Source organism: Falco punctatus, assembly GCF_963210335.1.
Source record: "Falco punctatus genome assembly, chromosome: 7".
Lineage (NCBI taxonomy): Eukaryota > Metazoa > Chordata > Aves > Falconiformes > Falconidae > Falco > Falco punctatus.
Genome location: NC_137587.1, coordinates 1,628,537 through 1,647,629, shown reverse-complemented (window position 1 = coordinate 1,647,629; position 19,093 = coordinate 1,628,537). Strand labels below are relative to the sequence as shown.

Below are 19,093 nucleotides of genomic sequence, written 5' to 3'. Positions count from 1 at the left end.
TATTCATAGTGACCAACTGTTACATATTGTTATATACAATTGTTTCCTATAGTATGCAGAGCATTATTCTGCACACTATAGGAAAGAAGCAATAATTTTAGAACCGTTAAGAGGTACGCCTCTCATTGCCACAGGATCATAGTATGTGCCCTCCTGGCAGTTCTAGCAGTTCTTTTAATTCACTTAAGTAAAATGTAAACAGTATCTAAAGCTTTGTCATTGTTCTGCCCCAGTTCCTAACGCACCAAAATTAATTGCATGCTTTTACTTTACAGAGCCTTGCAATTTTCTAAAATCCCAGCGTCTGAAGTTCTAAACATCAGGGTACATGACAGAAGCAGACACCCTCGTATCTTGTCATACACTGGATATACCCATTCCTACACATGCCAAAACACGCTAGAAAACATCCACAGCAGCAGCCCATTAGGGATGACACATCCTGGGCCCTTTCTCCAGACGTAGATTCACTGGGCGAGATGCAGGTGGCTAGCATGTATGATTTGGAACCTGCTGACAAGGGAGAAAAGTAGTCTTACTGTGCATACATGCTAGCACCACCTACAAAACACAACCAGTCCATCCCAGCATGTAAGGGCATCTTTCAGCTGCTACCAGTGTGACTTGTGGTCTGGAGCAGGCAAAAATACAGTTCATACTCTGTGACCAAGCATCTGCTCTTCTATATAGAAGGTGAGCGCAGAAAGAGCTGACAACAGCCTTCCATGGACACTCAGCAGGGCTAAACAGCACAGGTCAAAGCTTGGGCCACCCTGATAACGTGAAGTAATCCCAAAACCAGGCTCTTATTCAGCTGGCAATTCTTCACCACCAGTAACGCTGGCTTAAGCAACCACTGCTTCACATGTTCGCTCCTGTGCCCACAGAGCCCCTTCTTGTTGGCCTAGCTGTCTGTGCTCGTTAAGACGCTGATCAAGATGAAAGCAACCCCTTGCCCCACCATTCCAAGTCAGTTCTGTGATCCGTCTCACCACCTGGTAAAACAGGCCGTGTGCTGAACCAGCAGAGTGGGGAATGCAAGGCTGGACTCCGTGTCTGCCAACAACGGCTGGGAACGCGAGCTTACTCCTCAGGGGGGCCAGGCGTGGTGGCCACAACCCCCCCGTGCCGCCGCTAGAAAGGAGCTGTCCCGTCCCACGACCTGTGGCTGTGCCGCTGGTGCTAGTTCCACCACCCGTCCCTCCCCTCCAGAAGCCTGTTGAACCAAAGGGCAAAGTCAACGGCCATCAAAATGGGAAGTTCTGTGCAGCTGGCTCAGCCGGCAGTGACCGTGCAAGGCGGCAGCAGCAGAGGCAGGACGCAGCGCTGGGAGCAAAGGAGGGACAGCAGGAGCCAGAGCGACCCCCCTCCCAGCCAGAGCAGGAGGCCAAACTGACCCAGGGCTCAGCCTGAGCTCGGAGCCCCTCTCCTGCCCACCCCGGCCCACGCAGGCGCTGCGGCTGGTGTTACGGAGAGCAGTCGGCCCCGCACGCAGTCGCCAGGCTTTCCAGCGTGCCTTACGACAGCAGGCACTCGCTGGCTGCGGCCACGGCCATCAGAGGGTTTGGTAGCTTTATTTCCTGGAAAATGAGAATGCAAGAAATGGATAGAGAGGAAGCTAATAAACTGTAATTCCAAACCTATGCAAGATTGTTATTTAATTCTCTTTTGGAAAGCAGTATCGAAGAGCCATCAAAGATGGCCCAGTTAGAACCCAGGAAGAAACACAAAGGAAGCCTTCCAAGAAGATATCCAAAATAAGAGAAAAATATTATTTTTGTTACATGCAGTATTAGCAGCAGGTCTCGTACACAGGCATTAATCTGGTTTTCATGGCCATGCTTCCTGTGTACAAATTACAAGCAGGTCACAAACATCCCTCTCTGAATTCCCTGACATACGCAGCCATTAAGTATTGATGAACAGAGCAGACACCAGATATAACGGGGACAGCGGAAACCTGCTTCCCGTCAGCCACACACATGGAAAAGAGCAGGTAAAGTTACAGAACTGAACACAGCCACAGCTCTGAAACGGATCCATATACCTTAGTACAGCAAAGCCAGTAACTGAAGAGGGGGACTGTTAAAAAATAAGATTTTACATATTTACTACAACCACACAATCCAAAGTGTTGAAAGAGGCTTCCCTATATTGCAAACAGAGCTGCATATAAACATGGGTGATTGCCACCAGCATCTAAAGCTCATTAACACACCTGATTTTTTTTAGAAGAATGAAAATTAGGAAAGCAAAGAAGAGAAGGGTTCATTCTCAACAGATCAGATTTTATATTAATTTAAATCAATGTATACAAATTAATACGTTGTGGAGGTGCTGAGTAAGGGGAATGAAGAGACCTTGCGCTGCAAGGGATTTCTGTGTTCACATGAAGAAACTCACACCATCTTTAGACAGATGTTACCTCAATTTCAGAAAGATCCATTAAAAATAAATGTGTTTTTTTGTCTACTGACTTACTTTCATAGTTTGTCTCTTCTATCGGAAATGCTGATCTAAGCAGTTAAGAAAAGCCAGATTTATACCATTTCCTTTTTCCTCTGTTTCTCCCCCTCCTCGCTCCCTATGTGTCACTATCTTATGAAGCCCTGGGGGAAGCCTCAGGGAATTTTACATTGAAAAAGTTTCTCAAATTTGGGCGAGGATAAAAAAGTTAGTTCATTTTCACTCACGATGACCCATGCAGCTAGAAGACAGGCATGTAAAGGGCAGTTTGTTTTTCTACTCCCCCTTCGGTTTTGCACCTTTTTTAAAAGGCATTCTAGACAGGGAAGCTGTGCAAACAAAATTCTGCAAACAGCTTATTTTAAAGTCATTCAAGTGGTATTTTGTCTGACATGCAGGTTAGAAAACAGTTCTAAAGAGCCTGTCATAACTGTAGGGCTGAACTTCCTTTAGATTTACTGGGGTTATCACAAACGCACTGTATTGCACACACTGATGAACTCTGCTCCTCAGCTGGCTGTTTTCTGTGTAAAAGGCACTGTTACAGCTACACCAGTCACTAGCTATGCAGTCACAGCACCAGCACCCCTGAGACACAAGTAATGACTTCCTCAAAGAACAGAAATTATTTGGAGAAACTCAGTTACACATTTAAGTCTTGCCAGGCTGTGGTACAGGCGGGTCTGTAGCCTATCCAAATGCTCCACGTTTCACTGTTAATATTAAAATCTACATGTGCATATCTCACATCTTGTATTTAGTATCTATAATGTTAACTCATCTTCTGTTCTTCAAGAAAAGTTAATTACTTTCCTTTTAATATTTACATGCACTAACCCAAAGGCTATGTAAGGACCTAGATTGTCTTCGTAAAAATGTGTGCACTTACGGAAGGCACCATTCAACTTCTGACACCGCCTTCTATCCTTTACTGTTAGGCTGCAACATTTAGGTCACCACACAAGTTTTCTTTAACTATACCAGTGAGAGGACAGAGCTACAGTGTAATTTCAGAGACGAGCATTGCACCGTCACTAATCAAACAGCTGAATGTAATCTCAAAAAAAGTAACTGAAAGCAAATCCACGTAACAGACATTTTATCAAGCCAGGCACGGGAACATGGAATATTTAAACACCAGCACAGCCAGAGTTAACTGGCATACGCACTCAGTTGGCTTGCTCTTTGTTTGATAACTAGGAGGACTCGTTTTGTTGGCTTTGCTGTTAACGCTGCAAAACACGACACCAAGTCCAAGGTTGGTTTCCTACTGCTTATGCATCTTCAATTTCAACTTCCTCTACACGCTATTCAGTTGAATTCTGGCTATCTCCTTTCCCCTTCCAGACTCATGAGCAGAAGCAATATTCCCTAGAGAAAGTTGGCACGATCTCACTGTTTCAGAAAAGATTTTTTAACTGCGTATCTGCTAACTGCCCTAGATGCTTTCCTGACTCTATCTAGCACTTTTGTGAACTTACTTCCCAGTGAAACGAATCAATGGAGCTGTAATCTAACTCAGGAAATCAACAGCAATTTAGTCATAAAAAGACAAAACCTTCACACACATCCCAGGCAAAAGATTATAGAGAAAATGACCTTGCATTACATAGTAAGGGGAACACATCTGGAGTCTACCAGACAGCAGCAGAAGCAAATTTCAGAGTAGAAAGACACCATTAACAATGCTTGTCCACCAACTCTGAAATACTGCTAGGCTGAAGTCTCTGCTTTCCCCAGCTGCTGCAGTGATGTACTGAATTTGAGAAGAGTGTTAGAGACAGTCAGAAGACAAGCACCTTGCATCTAGAAAAACACTACTAAACTCTTAAGCTTACATGTAGAATCCACCCCTGACAAATCATCAATCCAGTTTTGCTCCTCCAGTATCTAGTTCTGTTGTCCTGGCAATACTTGTAAGGCTTCTAATTCAACCCATGTACTTTTTATAGCAAGTTTTGAAATGTATGGAAGACAGTAGCTAAACTAGTTTTCTGTTCAGCACTCTTGAGCTTTATTACCTATATCCAATAAAGCAGATAATAGCGATCCTAATAGAAGCTTTTCCCCTTCTGTTTTATAAGGATAGAAATGCTTTCATCGTTTCTGACTCACGAGGATTTGCAACTGTCTTCACATCACAGAAATTTTGCTTACCTGCAGCAAAGTGCAGCTGTGCAAGTTAGGGAAAGACAGCGGGAAATTTACATCAAGCAAGAAATCCCTGTTCCTCAGAAAACGTGACCCCTGCTGTTTCTCCCCTTCAGCCTCCATCCAGAAGCGCATGTGATGGAGCCTGTAGGATGCTTTCAGAGACAGGAAGAGCGCTAACCATCTGAAAGAGAACAGAGTAGACACATTTAGTTCACTGCTTTGTGAAAGAAAGGCTTGAATATATTTACAACGTAACTATTTGAAACAAACAGGGTTTTTCTCAGAGTTTCAGCCTTACAGTCTCCTGACAAAGGAAATAAGTATTGCTAGACATCTTCCAATTACATTATGCTTATTTTGATTTTTTCTAAGGTGGCTTAACTGAATCTAAGTGATTAAATTAGAATACACTTTGAAGCACTTCGTTTAAAAGGGTCAACCCTGAATTAGCCATTGCTACTTAAAATCGCACTCTGACTTCTCTGTAAATTGCTCCATATATAAATTATTCGTAACAAACTGTATAATGAATGCAGAATTTATCATAAAGATCAGACAGATCAAGAGAAATCTGTGTGATGTTACTGGAACACTGACAAGAAACAGAAGTCCAAAATAACCACAACAATAAAAGAATATTACACTTACAAAGCCCTAAGCAAAACACCTTTATTCTTGCTAATAAAGCCTTGCTTTTAATTGCAGATGTCTTATAGTGACTATCTAACTTCAGTCAGAGTACTGTCCACTGCAGAGTACACTAGAACTTAAACAGATCATCTCCCTTTCCAAGACAATACAGGTCACAATGCTAAAAATCCTTAATCCCAAGTCTACGCCTTGAAATTCCATTTCGTATTAAGAAGTAGGACATGTGGAAGTAGAAAGTATGGCTTGGAGCCGAAGAACAACTACCACAACACAAGTTTATTCTGCATGTGTTAAAACATGCCCAAGTGCAATTGGTAAGCACTGGAAGGCCACTTCACTGCAAAGTCTGGCTTTTGCGCTTGATAACGCCAGCAACCTACAGCGTCATCCTAAGCAAACTCTTCTGTTGCCCTTTGACCATCTTCTTTATTTACAATGCTAAATCTTTGTTACAGAGGGCTTCTCCTTTTGAGAGGCATAAAAATTGCCTTGCACAAATGCCCTATAGCTGGAGGAATACTCTAGAAGCTGCTATAATATTAGATAATGACAGATAAATAGAAGTATTAGGAGGCATGGAAAATGCAGGTTTATGGAGAGATGCCCCTAACATCACCTGTATGTTTCCTACAATTGCTAAAAAGTGAAAAAAACCCAAAGTTGTCCTCACCTGGCTAAATGTCCCTGATTCATGAGGTTTGCCATTTCCGCTGGAGAGACATCAATAAACCGGAGAAAAGAAAAACAGCTTTCTTCATTGATGCCTATGTCACAGAAATACTGAAGTTAAGCCAACACATTTCACAGACACAGCTGAAAACAATGAACTTTATTAATTGGAGACACATCCTCTGACATATGGCAAATCTAGGTGAAAAAAGAGGATTTATTTTACCTAATTTAACCTAGATCTTGTAGAAATACTGAAAATTTAGTCTGAATCACTGTTGCCTGACTCCAAGTTCCAGTTTCTTTTCCAGTCTTGGCAAAAGAAGGGCACTTATTGAGAAACACGTCCCAGGCCAGACACCACACAACCAGTAAGGACATTGATTTCACTTACTAAGAATCAACAGGCAGCGTGCATGCTCGCGACTCCCCACCCCTACCAGCCAGATGGCTGACCCAAACACGCTGCCTCTCACCCAGCTAGCCAAATGCCTTGGAAGGGGGTGGGGAAATGCAAGCATGGGGTAAGGATGCAACATATACAGTGAGGATGATGGATACACTGCGCTGAAGCATGGGGAGCGGGAGAGGTATGTCCCTCTGTTCATGAAGAAGGCCTTTCAGGCCCACCCATGTGCACCGCATATCCCCAGTACCATTCATCTCTCTATTTTTTAACTTCTACACAAAAATTGTATTCTCAAAATTATTTTCCTTCAACAGCACGCCAAAAAAGGTCCCCAAGAAAAAGCCCATAACGAATGCCAAAACAAACAGAAACCAGAATAATCAGCAAGACACAGGGAAGTTAGAGTTACAGACAAGTGCAGACTCCAGTAGCTGCACCTGGTTGTCCCCGCTTGAAAAGGGGTTTGGACAGCTGAATGCGTCCGTGCTAGCAGATTTCAGCACAGTAACACAGCCAGTACAGTACCTCTCTTGCTTTTTCTCCCGAACTTTTTCCCATCCCACCGGCTGAGCAATCCAATTAGCACTTTTTTTTTTTTTTTTTTTTTTGGGGGGGGGCAGATCTATAATAAATTTTATTTGTCAATATAAGCAGCTTTTGTGGGTTTTTTGCTCATAGATTAGATGTTGGGTCACTTGCATCTCATCCACTTCTTACTTGAAAGACAAGTTGGCAGTTCAACATATAATACAGAATGTACCGACACAAATCCAAGATTTCTCTGAATTGAATCCATGAAAAATTGACATTAGACTAAAAAGGCAGCATTAATCCCTTGAAGCAAGTTAAAACAAGACAGAAGGAATGGAAGAAGAGACTGCAGTAGCATTAAGTGGTAACTAACAAGTTGTCATAGTTTATTTTTCTTCCAGCTGCTTCCATCCTTTCCTCACTAAGCAAATGAAATATATGTAGAAGTACAAATGCTAACAAAATTCTGACAAGTTCCAATCAGATTATCTCAGAGGACCAATTGATCTGGCCTCTCAGTCCTTCCCCTGAATAAGACTTATTACAACATTACATGCAAGCGTGCAACCCAACCTGCCACACAGGACTGTAAACCTACCCTTCCTATGGAAGAGAGACTGCTGGATGTGGTCTGGTGCAAATGGCGAAAGTAAAACCCGTAACCACCTGAAAATGAAAGCAATAGAACCAAACAGTATCACTGAGAAGGTGTTAACACATACAATGTTCAATCACACAATCAGCAGAAGATGCAGAGTAATTTCCATGCTTCACTGCAAATATTTCAGCACTCTGAATATCTGGAATTGCACGGCAGTAAGAGAAAAGCATCACCAGTCCATGTGCACTACTGTTAATTTGACACCGAGCCATGCCATCGCTCTGGTGCATTTTACACTGTACAACAATTAGTCTCATCTTCAAACGTGGCTTCCTCATCTCTGCCACGAGCATTTCTCATAACTGAATGCAGACAAAACTGATCAAGAATTTCCACAGTCAGAGAAAACAGCAAACTGCACTCAAGCAGCTTCTGTTCATCCAAGGTAAGCATTACAAGCTGTCAAGGCACCAATACACCATGTCACAACAGACAGATACCGATAGCTTCCTTAAGCATGAAAACTCACTGAAGGGAAACCAGAGGTTTTTGGTTTTTTGGCCTTTTTTTTTTTTGGTAAGAATTCTTTTAAAGCATAATTTATTACACATCATCAGCAACAACTCTAAATTCTTTTTCCTGACTTTCTTATTCACACGGATATTTGATGATCAGGATTCCACCAAGAAAGAGCATCAGATATCAGATGCTTAACAGCCGAATGAACAAAAGTAAAGTAGGAATGCATCCCTTGGCCAATGTCATGTAAGTACATCAAGTAAGGGAGTTAATTAGCACTTACAAAGGTAAAGTAAGTCTAGCAATAATATTAAATATGTTAAGCCAGAGAGGAAATGGACTTGCCTGTCCCGTGAGTGGTTAAAGACCCTGATCTGTCCATGACAGTAGATGAACTTTGAAATCCGGTATGGCTTTAGGGAGATGTGAAATGGAGACCAAGTTTCTTGTCGCTCAAACAGCTCTGGGTGATTGCACACCTATAAGAAAGAGAGCATGTCAAACACTGGGAAGAATTAATCTAGTCCGACGCAGCACTTAACCCTCAAATTAACTACAACTATTGATCACTGAAACTTCAGTATTTATTAGTAGTGCACAGCTATTTTAGTGTATCTACTCAAATTGGAATACAGCATCAGATGTTTTCCTATTCACATAACCGCTGTTGCCTTTTCTTCCCAAGTGAAAGATTTCCTTCAATAACCAATCTGGAACCAAACCAGTTAGCAGATCCATGCACCACTTGGCTAAAGCTCCTCTATCCCAACATCACTGCATCAGAAACACAACAGGACTGCATGCAACTTTGCTTGCCTGTGTCAGAAATTTTTTTATATGGTGCTTTCTACAAGCTGTATTTTAGTTCTGTGCTAATGAATGAATACACTTTGAAAAAAATATTATTTAAAATAGCCTTACCTTCCTGAACTGCATGACTAGATTCATGAGACTACTAGTGGTGGTCTGTGCTTGCTGAGTAGTGCCCATTGAGGACTGCAGGAGGTCATCAATGGAGATTTTGTTTTTCAGAGCTTGGTACAACAGCTTCTGTCGACTTGTCTGCTGGCAGTACATTAGAATTTCAATCTGCAAAACAGCAAGGAAGATTTAGCCTTTTCTATCTCTGAAACGGAGGATGACCACACCAGTATACACAAAGCAGAGAAATGTATCTTAAGGAAAACTTAACTTTCTCACAAAAAAACCCCCAAACACCAAAACAACAACAACAAAAAAAGCAGTTGCATTCCTGTCTGTATTTCAGGATCCAATCCGGGAAGGACCTTAACAAATAGGTGTGTTTTGGAAGGCTTAGGTAATGCTATAGGACACAGACCTTTAAAAGTACATAAGCACAACTAAGTAAACAGATTCTTAAGAAGCTCTGAAAACATCCCATCTGCAGCTGATCAGCTTAAAATCTGACCTTAATTCTACTACCCTACTGGTAAAATCTTATCTACCCATTTAGAGCCATTTTAAACAGGTGTCAGGAGCCCATGATAAGGACAGGTACATCACACAACAGTGTCTGTGGGGAAGTTCCAGTTCTGAAATTAATAAGCACATCAGAATGAAATAAATATCTCTTCGCCAGTGGTCTCAAAACCTGGGGACATGCTGACAAGATCATCCAGTATTGCTAACATCCACATGAAATCAAGAGACAAGACTAACGAGAGAAGGGTACGATGCTGCCGCTATGCGTTCCTTGCTCTGTACAAGCAAGCAAGACGAATCTTAAATCCATGCCAAATCCCTCACCAAGGCAACTGGAGATGTTTATCACCCAATCATTGCTGTATCGATCTCCTTCACTTCAATTAGCGATATTTCTGTCAGCTTAATCAGGCTGAAAGATTTTTTATTTGTAACTGTTAACAAAATGTTTTCCTTAGGCAAGTTTATTAATTAGGGGTTCTTCAGTTACATTCACATCTAATGAGATTGCTGGGATATGGTGCCAGAAATTGAAGGTCCGTGAAAGGTTTACAATCAAATGTCAGGTATGCAGACTGACAAATGAGTTTGCAAAAACCAGATTAGAGGACAGAGCTCTGACAATAAAAGTTGAAATACTCATTCCAGATAAACACTTTTTCTCACCTTATCTGACAGCTCATTTTCCACATCCTTCTTGATTCTTCTCAACATGAAAGGCTTCAGGATCATGTGCAAGCGGGATAGCTGGTCTGAAATACAGGAAATGGGGAAGAAGGAACAATTATTTCACCAAAGAAGAAACTATAAAGTGTTCTTCTACAAATTAAGTCTCTTACTGCTCAGCCATTTCCCCTCACCACAGCTCTTGCAGCACAAAGTTGATATTTCTCCGTTCATTTTTCTTTTTTTTAAATGAGTGCAATGCTACACTGTTTAATTACAAATCTAAAGATCTGCTTTGAAGAATGAACTTCTAAGGCATTTTATGTGTTCTATACTCCCCTGGGCTGAACAGTACAGGCTTTAATTTATCACTCATTATTAGTGAAGAAGAAAGTTTCAGATGAGACACTGCTAATTCACTAAGACATCATAACAGTTTGAGGTCTTGCCCCCCCCGAATTATAGCATTACAAGAGCAGGACAACTGCATTCTTCATGATAACCTGTAAAAAATGAAGTTCTGGGTATCTGAGCTCTTAAGGCCTTTACTTTTGTGACTGTTTCCAACTGTGTGGTGTTCTACTGTGGTTACAAATCAGCCATTTTACCTAGCCAGGTTTTTCTCCATAACTATCCCTAAAATCTACCATGAAGATTATTTTTTAGAAGAAATTTTAAGCTTTCCTTCTGGAGTTCAAAAGGTGTTTAGCACTTTGTGTCATCATTTTTATGTCTACAGCTTGTAACACACTCAGGAGATCTTCAAGATGATGTGCTCTGTAGAAACTTATAAATATTTAAAATATTCCTGTGTTTGGGAAGGAGGACTTCAGACAAGTAGAAAATCAATGTTTTTACTACAAGTTTTTCTATTCATTACAGTCAGAAACACGTATTTTTACATGAACAATCCATAAGGTTCCAATCCCATTATGCACCCTCTGCTTTAGGTGACATTTCTCACACACATCCCCAAAAAAGAGAAACAGGGTAACAGATTTTTTTAATATAAAAACTACTGTAGTTACACACTGCACTCACTCTCATCAATGGCGGATTTGTTTTCTGCGTGGCTCTCTATGTCCTTGGAAAACCACTCATTGAACTCTTCATGGGAATCAAACAGTGTTGGCATGATGAAATGCAGCAGGGCCCACAGCTAAAAGGAGGAGAAAAGAGCAGATCAGCAGAAGTCACCCTACTATGGACAAGGTAATTGGGGATCCCATACCCTTGCAGCTCTTCATAAGCAAAATCACTTTACTAGATCACAAGACACAGCAAAATTAAACAAAAACACAGCTGCATCCTCTTCCCCCACTCCCCCTCAACAAATGCCAAATATACCAACATGACAGACACCATCAGAAGGCAGTGAGAAACACAACACAACAATTTTGGCCAACAGAAGGAAAAGCCACAAGAAGCGGATTTCATCCTGTAATCTAGGCATTACTAACCATCCGGTACCTTCAGTTTTATCTTTATTTGGACGTGTGGCACATTTCCAAATTTTCCCCTCCCAGAGCTTATCCCAAATCTGTTTGGCAGTGTTTTGCTACAATTATGATCCCACAAACACACAAATACAACAGGTTTCTCAACTGTTCGTATATATTCAGTATATGTCCTTGTTATAAAGAAAAGTCCATTTTTAAGAGCTCCCAGATACCTCAGCCATTGTGTTCTGGATTGGGGTCCCAGTCAACAACAATCTGTTCCGACACTGGAACTGTAGCAGAATCTTCCAACGAACACTGATGAATAAAATAAGGAAAAAAACAACATTAAAACTGCTTTTTGAAGAAGGATATAAGACAAAGTTGCTGGCCGGAGTTAAACCACAATATCTTAAGACCAATTGCTTCCAGTGACCTTCACAAATGATTTTTGGAGGTCACCGGGTAAAACTATCACAGCCACTCCCCAGCCTTTCACAAAGTACAAAGAAATGTGCGTAATTTATTTTTCTAAGTATCTTTTAACTCATTTTTAATACAAATGCATGGACACTAATAACATCTCATAATCAGAATAATTAAGTTCCCAAAAGAAACAGTGGTTACGAATCAGAATGTCACCTGCTTTTCAGCCTTTACACCACCAAGTGTGTGTGCTGCCGTGGCAGAGTGCTGAGGGACACAGCACAGTCTTCTTAGAGGGGCAGTTTCCAAAGAACGCAGAAGAGACAGACCTGGGTCGGAATGAGTCTGCATCTAAAGCAGTCTTCAGCTGACCGAGTACAGTGGCAACCCGGACAAAGGTTATGGGAAAGCAATTACAGAAGCAAAGACGGACGAATCCATTACTTGAAAACAAACAGAAAACCTTCTGGCACAGAGTCTTATGACAAAAAGTGGGCTTTGCTGCAGCCAGCAGTATTCACAGGGTTCTGCACAGTGCCACTGAAGGAGGAATCAAAATAATGCACTCAATGGAGCCAATATAAGCAATATATGGTGAAGACTACAGACTGTTCACTAGGCAGAATTCTGTGAGCAGTCAGGAAAGAAGGTGAAGAGCATTCCACACTGTTTTGTTTAACTGCCCTGTACTCCACCTGTGTTTCTGCTCCACAATTACTTTTTACTTACATTTTACATGCTTGGAGAAGGAAAATTTAAATGTAAAAAGCTAGCGGATCAATCCAGCATCAGAGTGTTATACAGATGCTTAACTAGGTTAGGCACTTAAAGGGTCTTCTGCATATCAATTTTAACTGCTATCCATTTTTGTAATCTTGATGTTTTCTCAATATTCCTTCAAGAAGCTGATACAGAGGGAAGATTTACGTTTCCAGTTAATGTATTACCTGGAGCTGCTCTTGAGCGCTTGCGCTTCATCCAGCACCATATACTGCCACTTCACTCGCTGGAAATACTTGACATCCTGTACTACTAGCTGGTAACTGGTAATCACCACGTGGAAAGGAGCATCCTGAGTATACAGTGTCTTCTATAACCACAAAACAAAGAAACAAATGTCCACATAATGTAAATACGTTGTGAAGAGTTCACCTGTGTATACTGTAATTTCAGACTTCCATTTCATAATCTTTTCTCATTATTACTGCATTTTTCCTCAGCTGACTTTTTAAATCAATTACAGCATGGTTAGTCAACTGGTGGATCTGGACTTCAGCCCATTAGTCCCTGAACAATTTCAGACGCTTCTTAATGTGCCAGACAACACCGAGGCATTGAACCCTACAAAATGCTGGTTTTAAATCAGGAACAACCTGACAGGCCTGCAGGGATGCTAGGTTTGGGCATCCTGAGTTAGGTTACTCAAATACAATTAACAGTCCTTGACGACACTGAAACTTCCTGCTTTATTTACAGAGCTCTAGTTTCTTCAGCTGAACTCCATACTGCCCTGAATTGCCCTGTCCTGTCTTGTCTCTCCAGCACAAGAGAAGGCTTCTACCTCATTATGCTAATGAAAATGCTACTACATGGATGAAGACACAGAACTCTGCATCCACACATCATTTAGCTTGGTGGCATGTAGCAGCAGTTTCTGGGTTGCTCTGCATAGACAGCAAAGACTGTCTAAGCACACGGGCATGCCAGTATTACCTGACTCCAGAACTTCCTGATCACCTTTCTGTCATGGGGATTTCCCCAGTAAGGTAGCACCTGTAACAGTACAAAAGTAGAAATACATTATTTTCAAATAAAGATACACCAGCTTTAGAATTTTATACTACATATTCTACATAAGGGGAGACAGACCTCCTTCTCCAAAACAAAAAGGGAAATTACCTTTCTTAACTCAGAGAAAAATCAGAAAGCATTTAAAAATGCTTAGAAACAGAGCATTCCAGGCAAAGGTATCAAGCAACTTATGACTTCTACGAAGACCAGACCAACCTATGCTGAGGATCTCAAAATGCCCAGTAGCGTGTTACACCTTCTAGACAGGTTCTTCTAAAAATAAAAAATGATACTTTGCTTTTGGCAGAAAGAGGCATGCCCTCAACTGCCACAGTTAACCCTACAGGACTAGTGGGCTCATTCTCCTGTTTAATATTCCCATTGTCTCCTTGGTTTTGTATTTCAGAACTGTACCCAGAAATCTGAGATGAGTTAAAACATCTGGTCTGGATATAGTTAACGTAAGAACTTTAAAAAGTAAGCACTACTGCCAGAGAAATCTGTTAATCCATTTATAGCTCAGAATTTCATGGGTCCTGTTACTGAGATCTTTGCATGCGCGGAGACCAGAGTTGCTGGTTAATGACGGCGCACTGCCATCTCCCGTCTGGCCGGCGGAAGGTTGGGAAAGGGCTCGGACATCTCCACCCTGCAGCTGACAAGCTCTGAATTTCAAAGTGCCCATAGCTGAATATTACTCCAACTGTTCCGAAAAAAGGATGTTAGTAAAAAACTAGACTACCAAGAAAGTACATTTTTGCACTGCGTTTTTGCAATGTTTTCTGTATTTCATTCACAAGGAGAAAATATGAACAATTGCTCACCTATTCTATGCAACAAACTGATTCAAGGAAATGAGAAAGTAAGTAGGTAGAATGGCCAACTGCTCTAATGTTTTCTACTCCAAGGTTTTTAATCAGGGTCCCTATTATTTTGGGCTATGCAAATATATAAGTGCATTATTTTTAGGGTTTTCTTTTAAAGTAGCTCCTCACTAACTTAAGCATTTATAATTTTTTCATCAGTTTTAAAGTCTCAGTAATCCCAATTTATCCCAAAATATAAGTCACACAAATCATCCAGTACTGAACCACATTCCAGCACTTCTCTTCTTACAAATACCTCAAACTATATACCACCGTAACCAACACATGGTCTCATCAGGGATCTGTGAACAAGCTATTTGCTAAAAGGTAAGCCTTTTAATACTGCCTACCCCAGATCAAGAAATCAAATATTACTTATATCAATATTTTAAGTCTTTTCCTCCACCTTATTAAGTAGCCAAGAAATTCAAACAATTAGACTGGATGTTACTGGTATACTGGTTACTTATAACTAAGTGTCTTTTACTGTTCTCTGTAAAGAAGAAAATCAGATACTAAAAAAAATTATCTAGACCTCTTCATGTCAAAGATTACTACATTAACTCCTCAAATATTTAATCCATTATTCTTTGCAGATGTAACTGCAAGCTTCTGACACTTTTGTCTATCTTTAATCTTAAAATTTCACCACTGTTCCAGCAGCATACGTTCTTTTCAAATCTTTCTTTGCAACACTCCCTGTTTTCCACTGGGGAATAGGCAAGCAGCTTGTTTTTCAGTAACAAATTGTTCCTTGCTTTCTATCTTACTATGTTTTCATGGTCACAACATACCTGAAGAACTTCATTTATTTTAATCTTTTGTGTTCTTATCTATTTGTGACTCACTTCCCTCCTCATAGGTTGTATGCCTATGGTTCTTCTTTTTTTCTGTAGTAACAACTGCATTCTGTCTCCCTCTAGCCTGTTTAGAGTTCAGTTTTGTTAAATTACCTTTATCTTACCCAAATTGATATGAATGTCTGAAAATACTGCTCTAACCCTAAATACAGTATATTGTACTGTATTTATACATATACATATACAAAATACTGAAATATTATTCTTGCATCTGCTGTCAGTCCCACACATTAGAACTGAACATCCACTCCCTGCTCTGCTTCAATTCCTCACTGAGGTGTCTTTAAGCTGATGCAAAAGTAAAACCATGTGGTTCAAGTAAGAACATTAAGCCCTAGATAACTGAATGCTCCAGAAAAAAACAGGATGATGGGGAAAAGAATATAAATCATGATCAAGCCCATTACAGTTTCAAATTCCAAGGTAATCAGGCACCCAGATGCAGTGAAGAACTCAGGAGAACAAAACAATTTGCTTTTGAGAAAACAGGAAGAACTTTCTTGCACATGCTTATTACCTTAAACTTAGGTACAAATCTGGCAAACTCCTGGTGCCAGTTGTTAAGAGTAGAGGCAGGTGAAATTATTAAAAAAGGTCCCCAGATGTTCTCTCTCTGGAATACACACATTAAAAAAAAACAAAAACAAAACCACAAAGACATCCACAAATTAATTGAGGGGAAAGGATACAGAGACAGTTGACATAACTTTACAACTACTAAAAGACAGTGGCTACATAAGAGAGGGAACTATACACAACATAGCAAAACTTCCTCCCAGCACAGCAGATGACACAGAATCAAACAGAGCAGGTCTGATGTTTCACTAAGACTTATTTCATAACTGCAAAGTTATTCCCAGAACAATCTCGTTTGTTTCTGGGAGTTGCCACCTTCACATTACTAACAGCCCGTCATTTTGGTGAGGAAAAGAACCTGAGGTGGCACTGGAAAGCTTTGCTCCATCATATCACATTGGAACACCCTCTGGTGAGGGAGAAAGTTGATCCTTTACTGCATTAGTAGTTACAAGCTGGCCTGCATAAGGGAGAGCCAGAAAAAGCCCTGTGCAGGCTTCCAAAAATCTGAAGTGGCAGTGCAGCAGGGAGAAAAGCCTGTCTGTTATCCCCTCCATACAGGTGAGCACACCAGCCTTTAGCTCTGCACACCCCTTCCAGTATTGTGGCTGACAGTGCCAGTGAACTGGTAGCGAGAAGAACATAAACAAAGGCAATCACTGTCATTTGGTCACTACTGCAGCTAATCCTGCTCTCAGTATCACTTGGTTGGTATCTCCTATTTAAGGCAAGTGACTGGATGCCAATCAGACTTTTTTTTTTTTTTTTTTCAGATAGATATTTATTTTTGCATGGAGAAGTAGGCTCCTGTTGCTTTTCCTGTTGTGTTTGTCTGCCCTGGCACAGAAGAATCACTATGGTTCTTAAAAAAAATAAAATAAAATGCACCACTGAAATCTGGAAATCCATGTTGATTGCCACGAAGCTCAGAATTTGGTCTTCATTTCTACATGTCTCTGAGTTGTAAAACTCAGTGAGCCATGAAGTGTACAACTTGTTGCCTCATCAGGCTTTCAAATTCAGTGGAAAAGACTGAATAAATGAAAATTCTATTTTTATTTATACACACACACACACACACCCTCACATGCATTTCAAAGGCTCTGCTTTAAAACAAAGGGTAAAATGCCTTTTAAGACATTCAAGCTTTATGATCCAGAATTAATTTCTAATGTGAAAAGTATGCATCTTCTACCAAGCATACTGACCAGGAATAAGCTTTAATTCCTGTATTTGACTTACCTCAGCCAGATGTGCAAGGAGAGCAATACTTTGTACTGTTTTACCCAGACCCATTTCATCTGCCAGGATTCCATTGATGCCCTGCAAAAGATCCATAAATGAACACCTTCACCTCACCACTTTTTAATCCATACAGGACTAGCAGAGCAGTTGCCACTGAATTTAGGGAGAGCAGCCCCACTGTGACACCTCTGAAACACCTCATTGTGTCTTACGTCTTCTACTAAGAGTTCAGTTACCTCAACTGCACTTTCATCCCTCAGTCTGTTTTTTCCCTCCACCTGTCTGCACTTTGCAATCCCCCTGTGACGGGGTACGCACACAAGGACAAGGCTGCCTGCCTGCAGTTTACCAGCTGACCCAAGCCTGAAACAGTGTGCAGCTCTCTCAGTGCATAATCTAAGTGATAAACAGTTGTATAAAAATTCACATAAAGAACCTTTAACTTAATGCCCCGTTGAAAGTTGTTAAATCATGAATACTGGTTATGTGGCTTACATAACATTTTCCTTTCTTGTACAGACATTACAGATTGAGTATAACCTGTCTATTTGTAAAACGGATTTTTTTGACCAAGTTTAGTGACTTGAACAACCCTAGAAGTTTTAAGAATTTCCAAGATGTACTAAGATACCTGCTCATATAGGTTGGCCAGCCAATTCATGCCTTTCAGTTGATAACCCTTCAGTTTTCCATTAAAAATGGTAGGCTGTGGAATATCTTCTCCCGCGCGGATAGATGGATTTGCTAAACTGTAGCTCTCTCCAAAGCCAGTACCAGACTTGTTAGCAGCCCGTAAAGCAGCTGCCCGACTCTCCTTTGCATCTTCATCAAATGATCGGGTCTAAACAGGAAGATGAAACTATGCGTAAGATGATGAACAACTTGACAAGAAACTCTACGGTAAAGGGCTTTACATTTCACATTAAGGTATAGGATTTCTGCCAGAGATTAAAAGAAAACAAGCCTGTTCCTGTAGTCCAAATCTTTATATCCTAGTTTTCTACCTGTTTAGCACAGGAAGTGCCAACAGAATTAAATCCAAATCTGGCACCCGGAATTAAACAAACCTATTTCACTGAACTGCTATGAAAGATACCGGTTCTGTGTCCTCTACTGATTACTCTGCTTTCTCAACTACTTCATGGTTCAAAAAAATACATACCCGGGCCTGATGAATCTGGTAAGCATCCTCAGCATTCTTCAGAGCTTGGGCCTTGTAATAGTTACTGTCTGAAAACAACATCTCCATGTTAGAGCTCCGCAGCAGTAACTACAGTAATTATAGCAGTGCTTCTTACACAGAAGGATTTTGTGCTTGAGACTGTAAGTTTGCACGATAATGTACGGAGTACAGTATATTTCAGAATATATAGAATATACAGAATATACAGAAGAGTGAATGGGAAGCACTGTCGATTAATCACTTACCATAATCTTCTTGGGTGATGTTGACCACTACTCCTCCGCCAATATCAATCTGCCTTTGGGTAGAGCTGTCTTCCAGTTTGCGTAGGATTTCCTCCTGTATTCCATCATGTCCAATATCTCGTTTACGACTCATAAAATGGGCATATAATTCAGTTTGCGTGATCAGGAAGTTAAGTTTTCGTTGCTGTCTCTTAGCCTAAGAGAAGAGCATTTACAAAGAACAGATGAAAGGGGAAAAAATACCGACAAAAGTTTAATGTTTGAAATATCATTAAACAGATTTTTTTTACTCTAACAATATATCAACAACTGATCTATCTGGATTATGTTATGCACGTCGCTGTGACATCAAA

The 19,093-nt window shown here is 40.7% G+C and overlaps 1 protein-coding gene across 4 annotated transcripts in view; it reads right to left on the bottom strand.

The window, feature by feature from the left end:
- Positions 1–19,093, bottom strand: part of INO80 (INO80 complex ATPase subunit) — an 81,284-nt gene that overhangs the window by 43,505 nt on the left and 18,686 nt on the right. For all 4 annotated transcript variants that reach the window (XM_080394820.1, XM_080394821.1, XM_080394822.1 and 1 more), the window contains exons 10-24: positions 18,741–18,936; positions 18,475–18,542; positions 17,944–18,153; positions 17,310–17,390; positions 16,009–16,104; positions 13,688–13,747; positions 12,922–13,064; positions 11,782–11,866; positions 11,151–11,268; positions 10,110–10,195; positions 8,922–9,089; positions 8,346–8,479; positions 7,479–7,546; positions 5,942–6,035; positions 4,624–4,801 (exon numbers count right to left, since the gene is read on the bottom strand). In XM_080394820.1, coding sequence (XP_080250946.1) covers positions 4,624–4,801; positions 5,942–6,035; positions 7,479–7,546; positions 8,346–8,479; positions 8,922–9,089; positions 10,110–10,195; positions 11,151–11,268; positions 11,782–11,866; positions 12,922–13,064; positions 13,688–13,747; positions 16,009–16,104; positions 17,310–17,390; positions 17,944–18,153; positions 18,475–18,542; positions 18,741–18,936 — 1,785 coding nt within the window. The remainder of the gene's footprint in view (positions 1–4,623; positions 4,802–5,941; positions 6,036–7,478; positions 7,547–8,345; positions 8,480–8,921; positions 9,090–10,109; positions 10,196–11,150; positions 11,269–11,781; positions 11,867–12,921; positions 13,065–13,687; positions 13,748–16,008; positions 16,105–17,309; positions 17,391–17,943; positions 18,154–18,474; positions 18,543–18,740; positions 18,937–19,093) is intronic.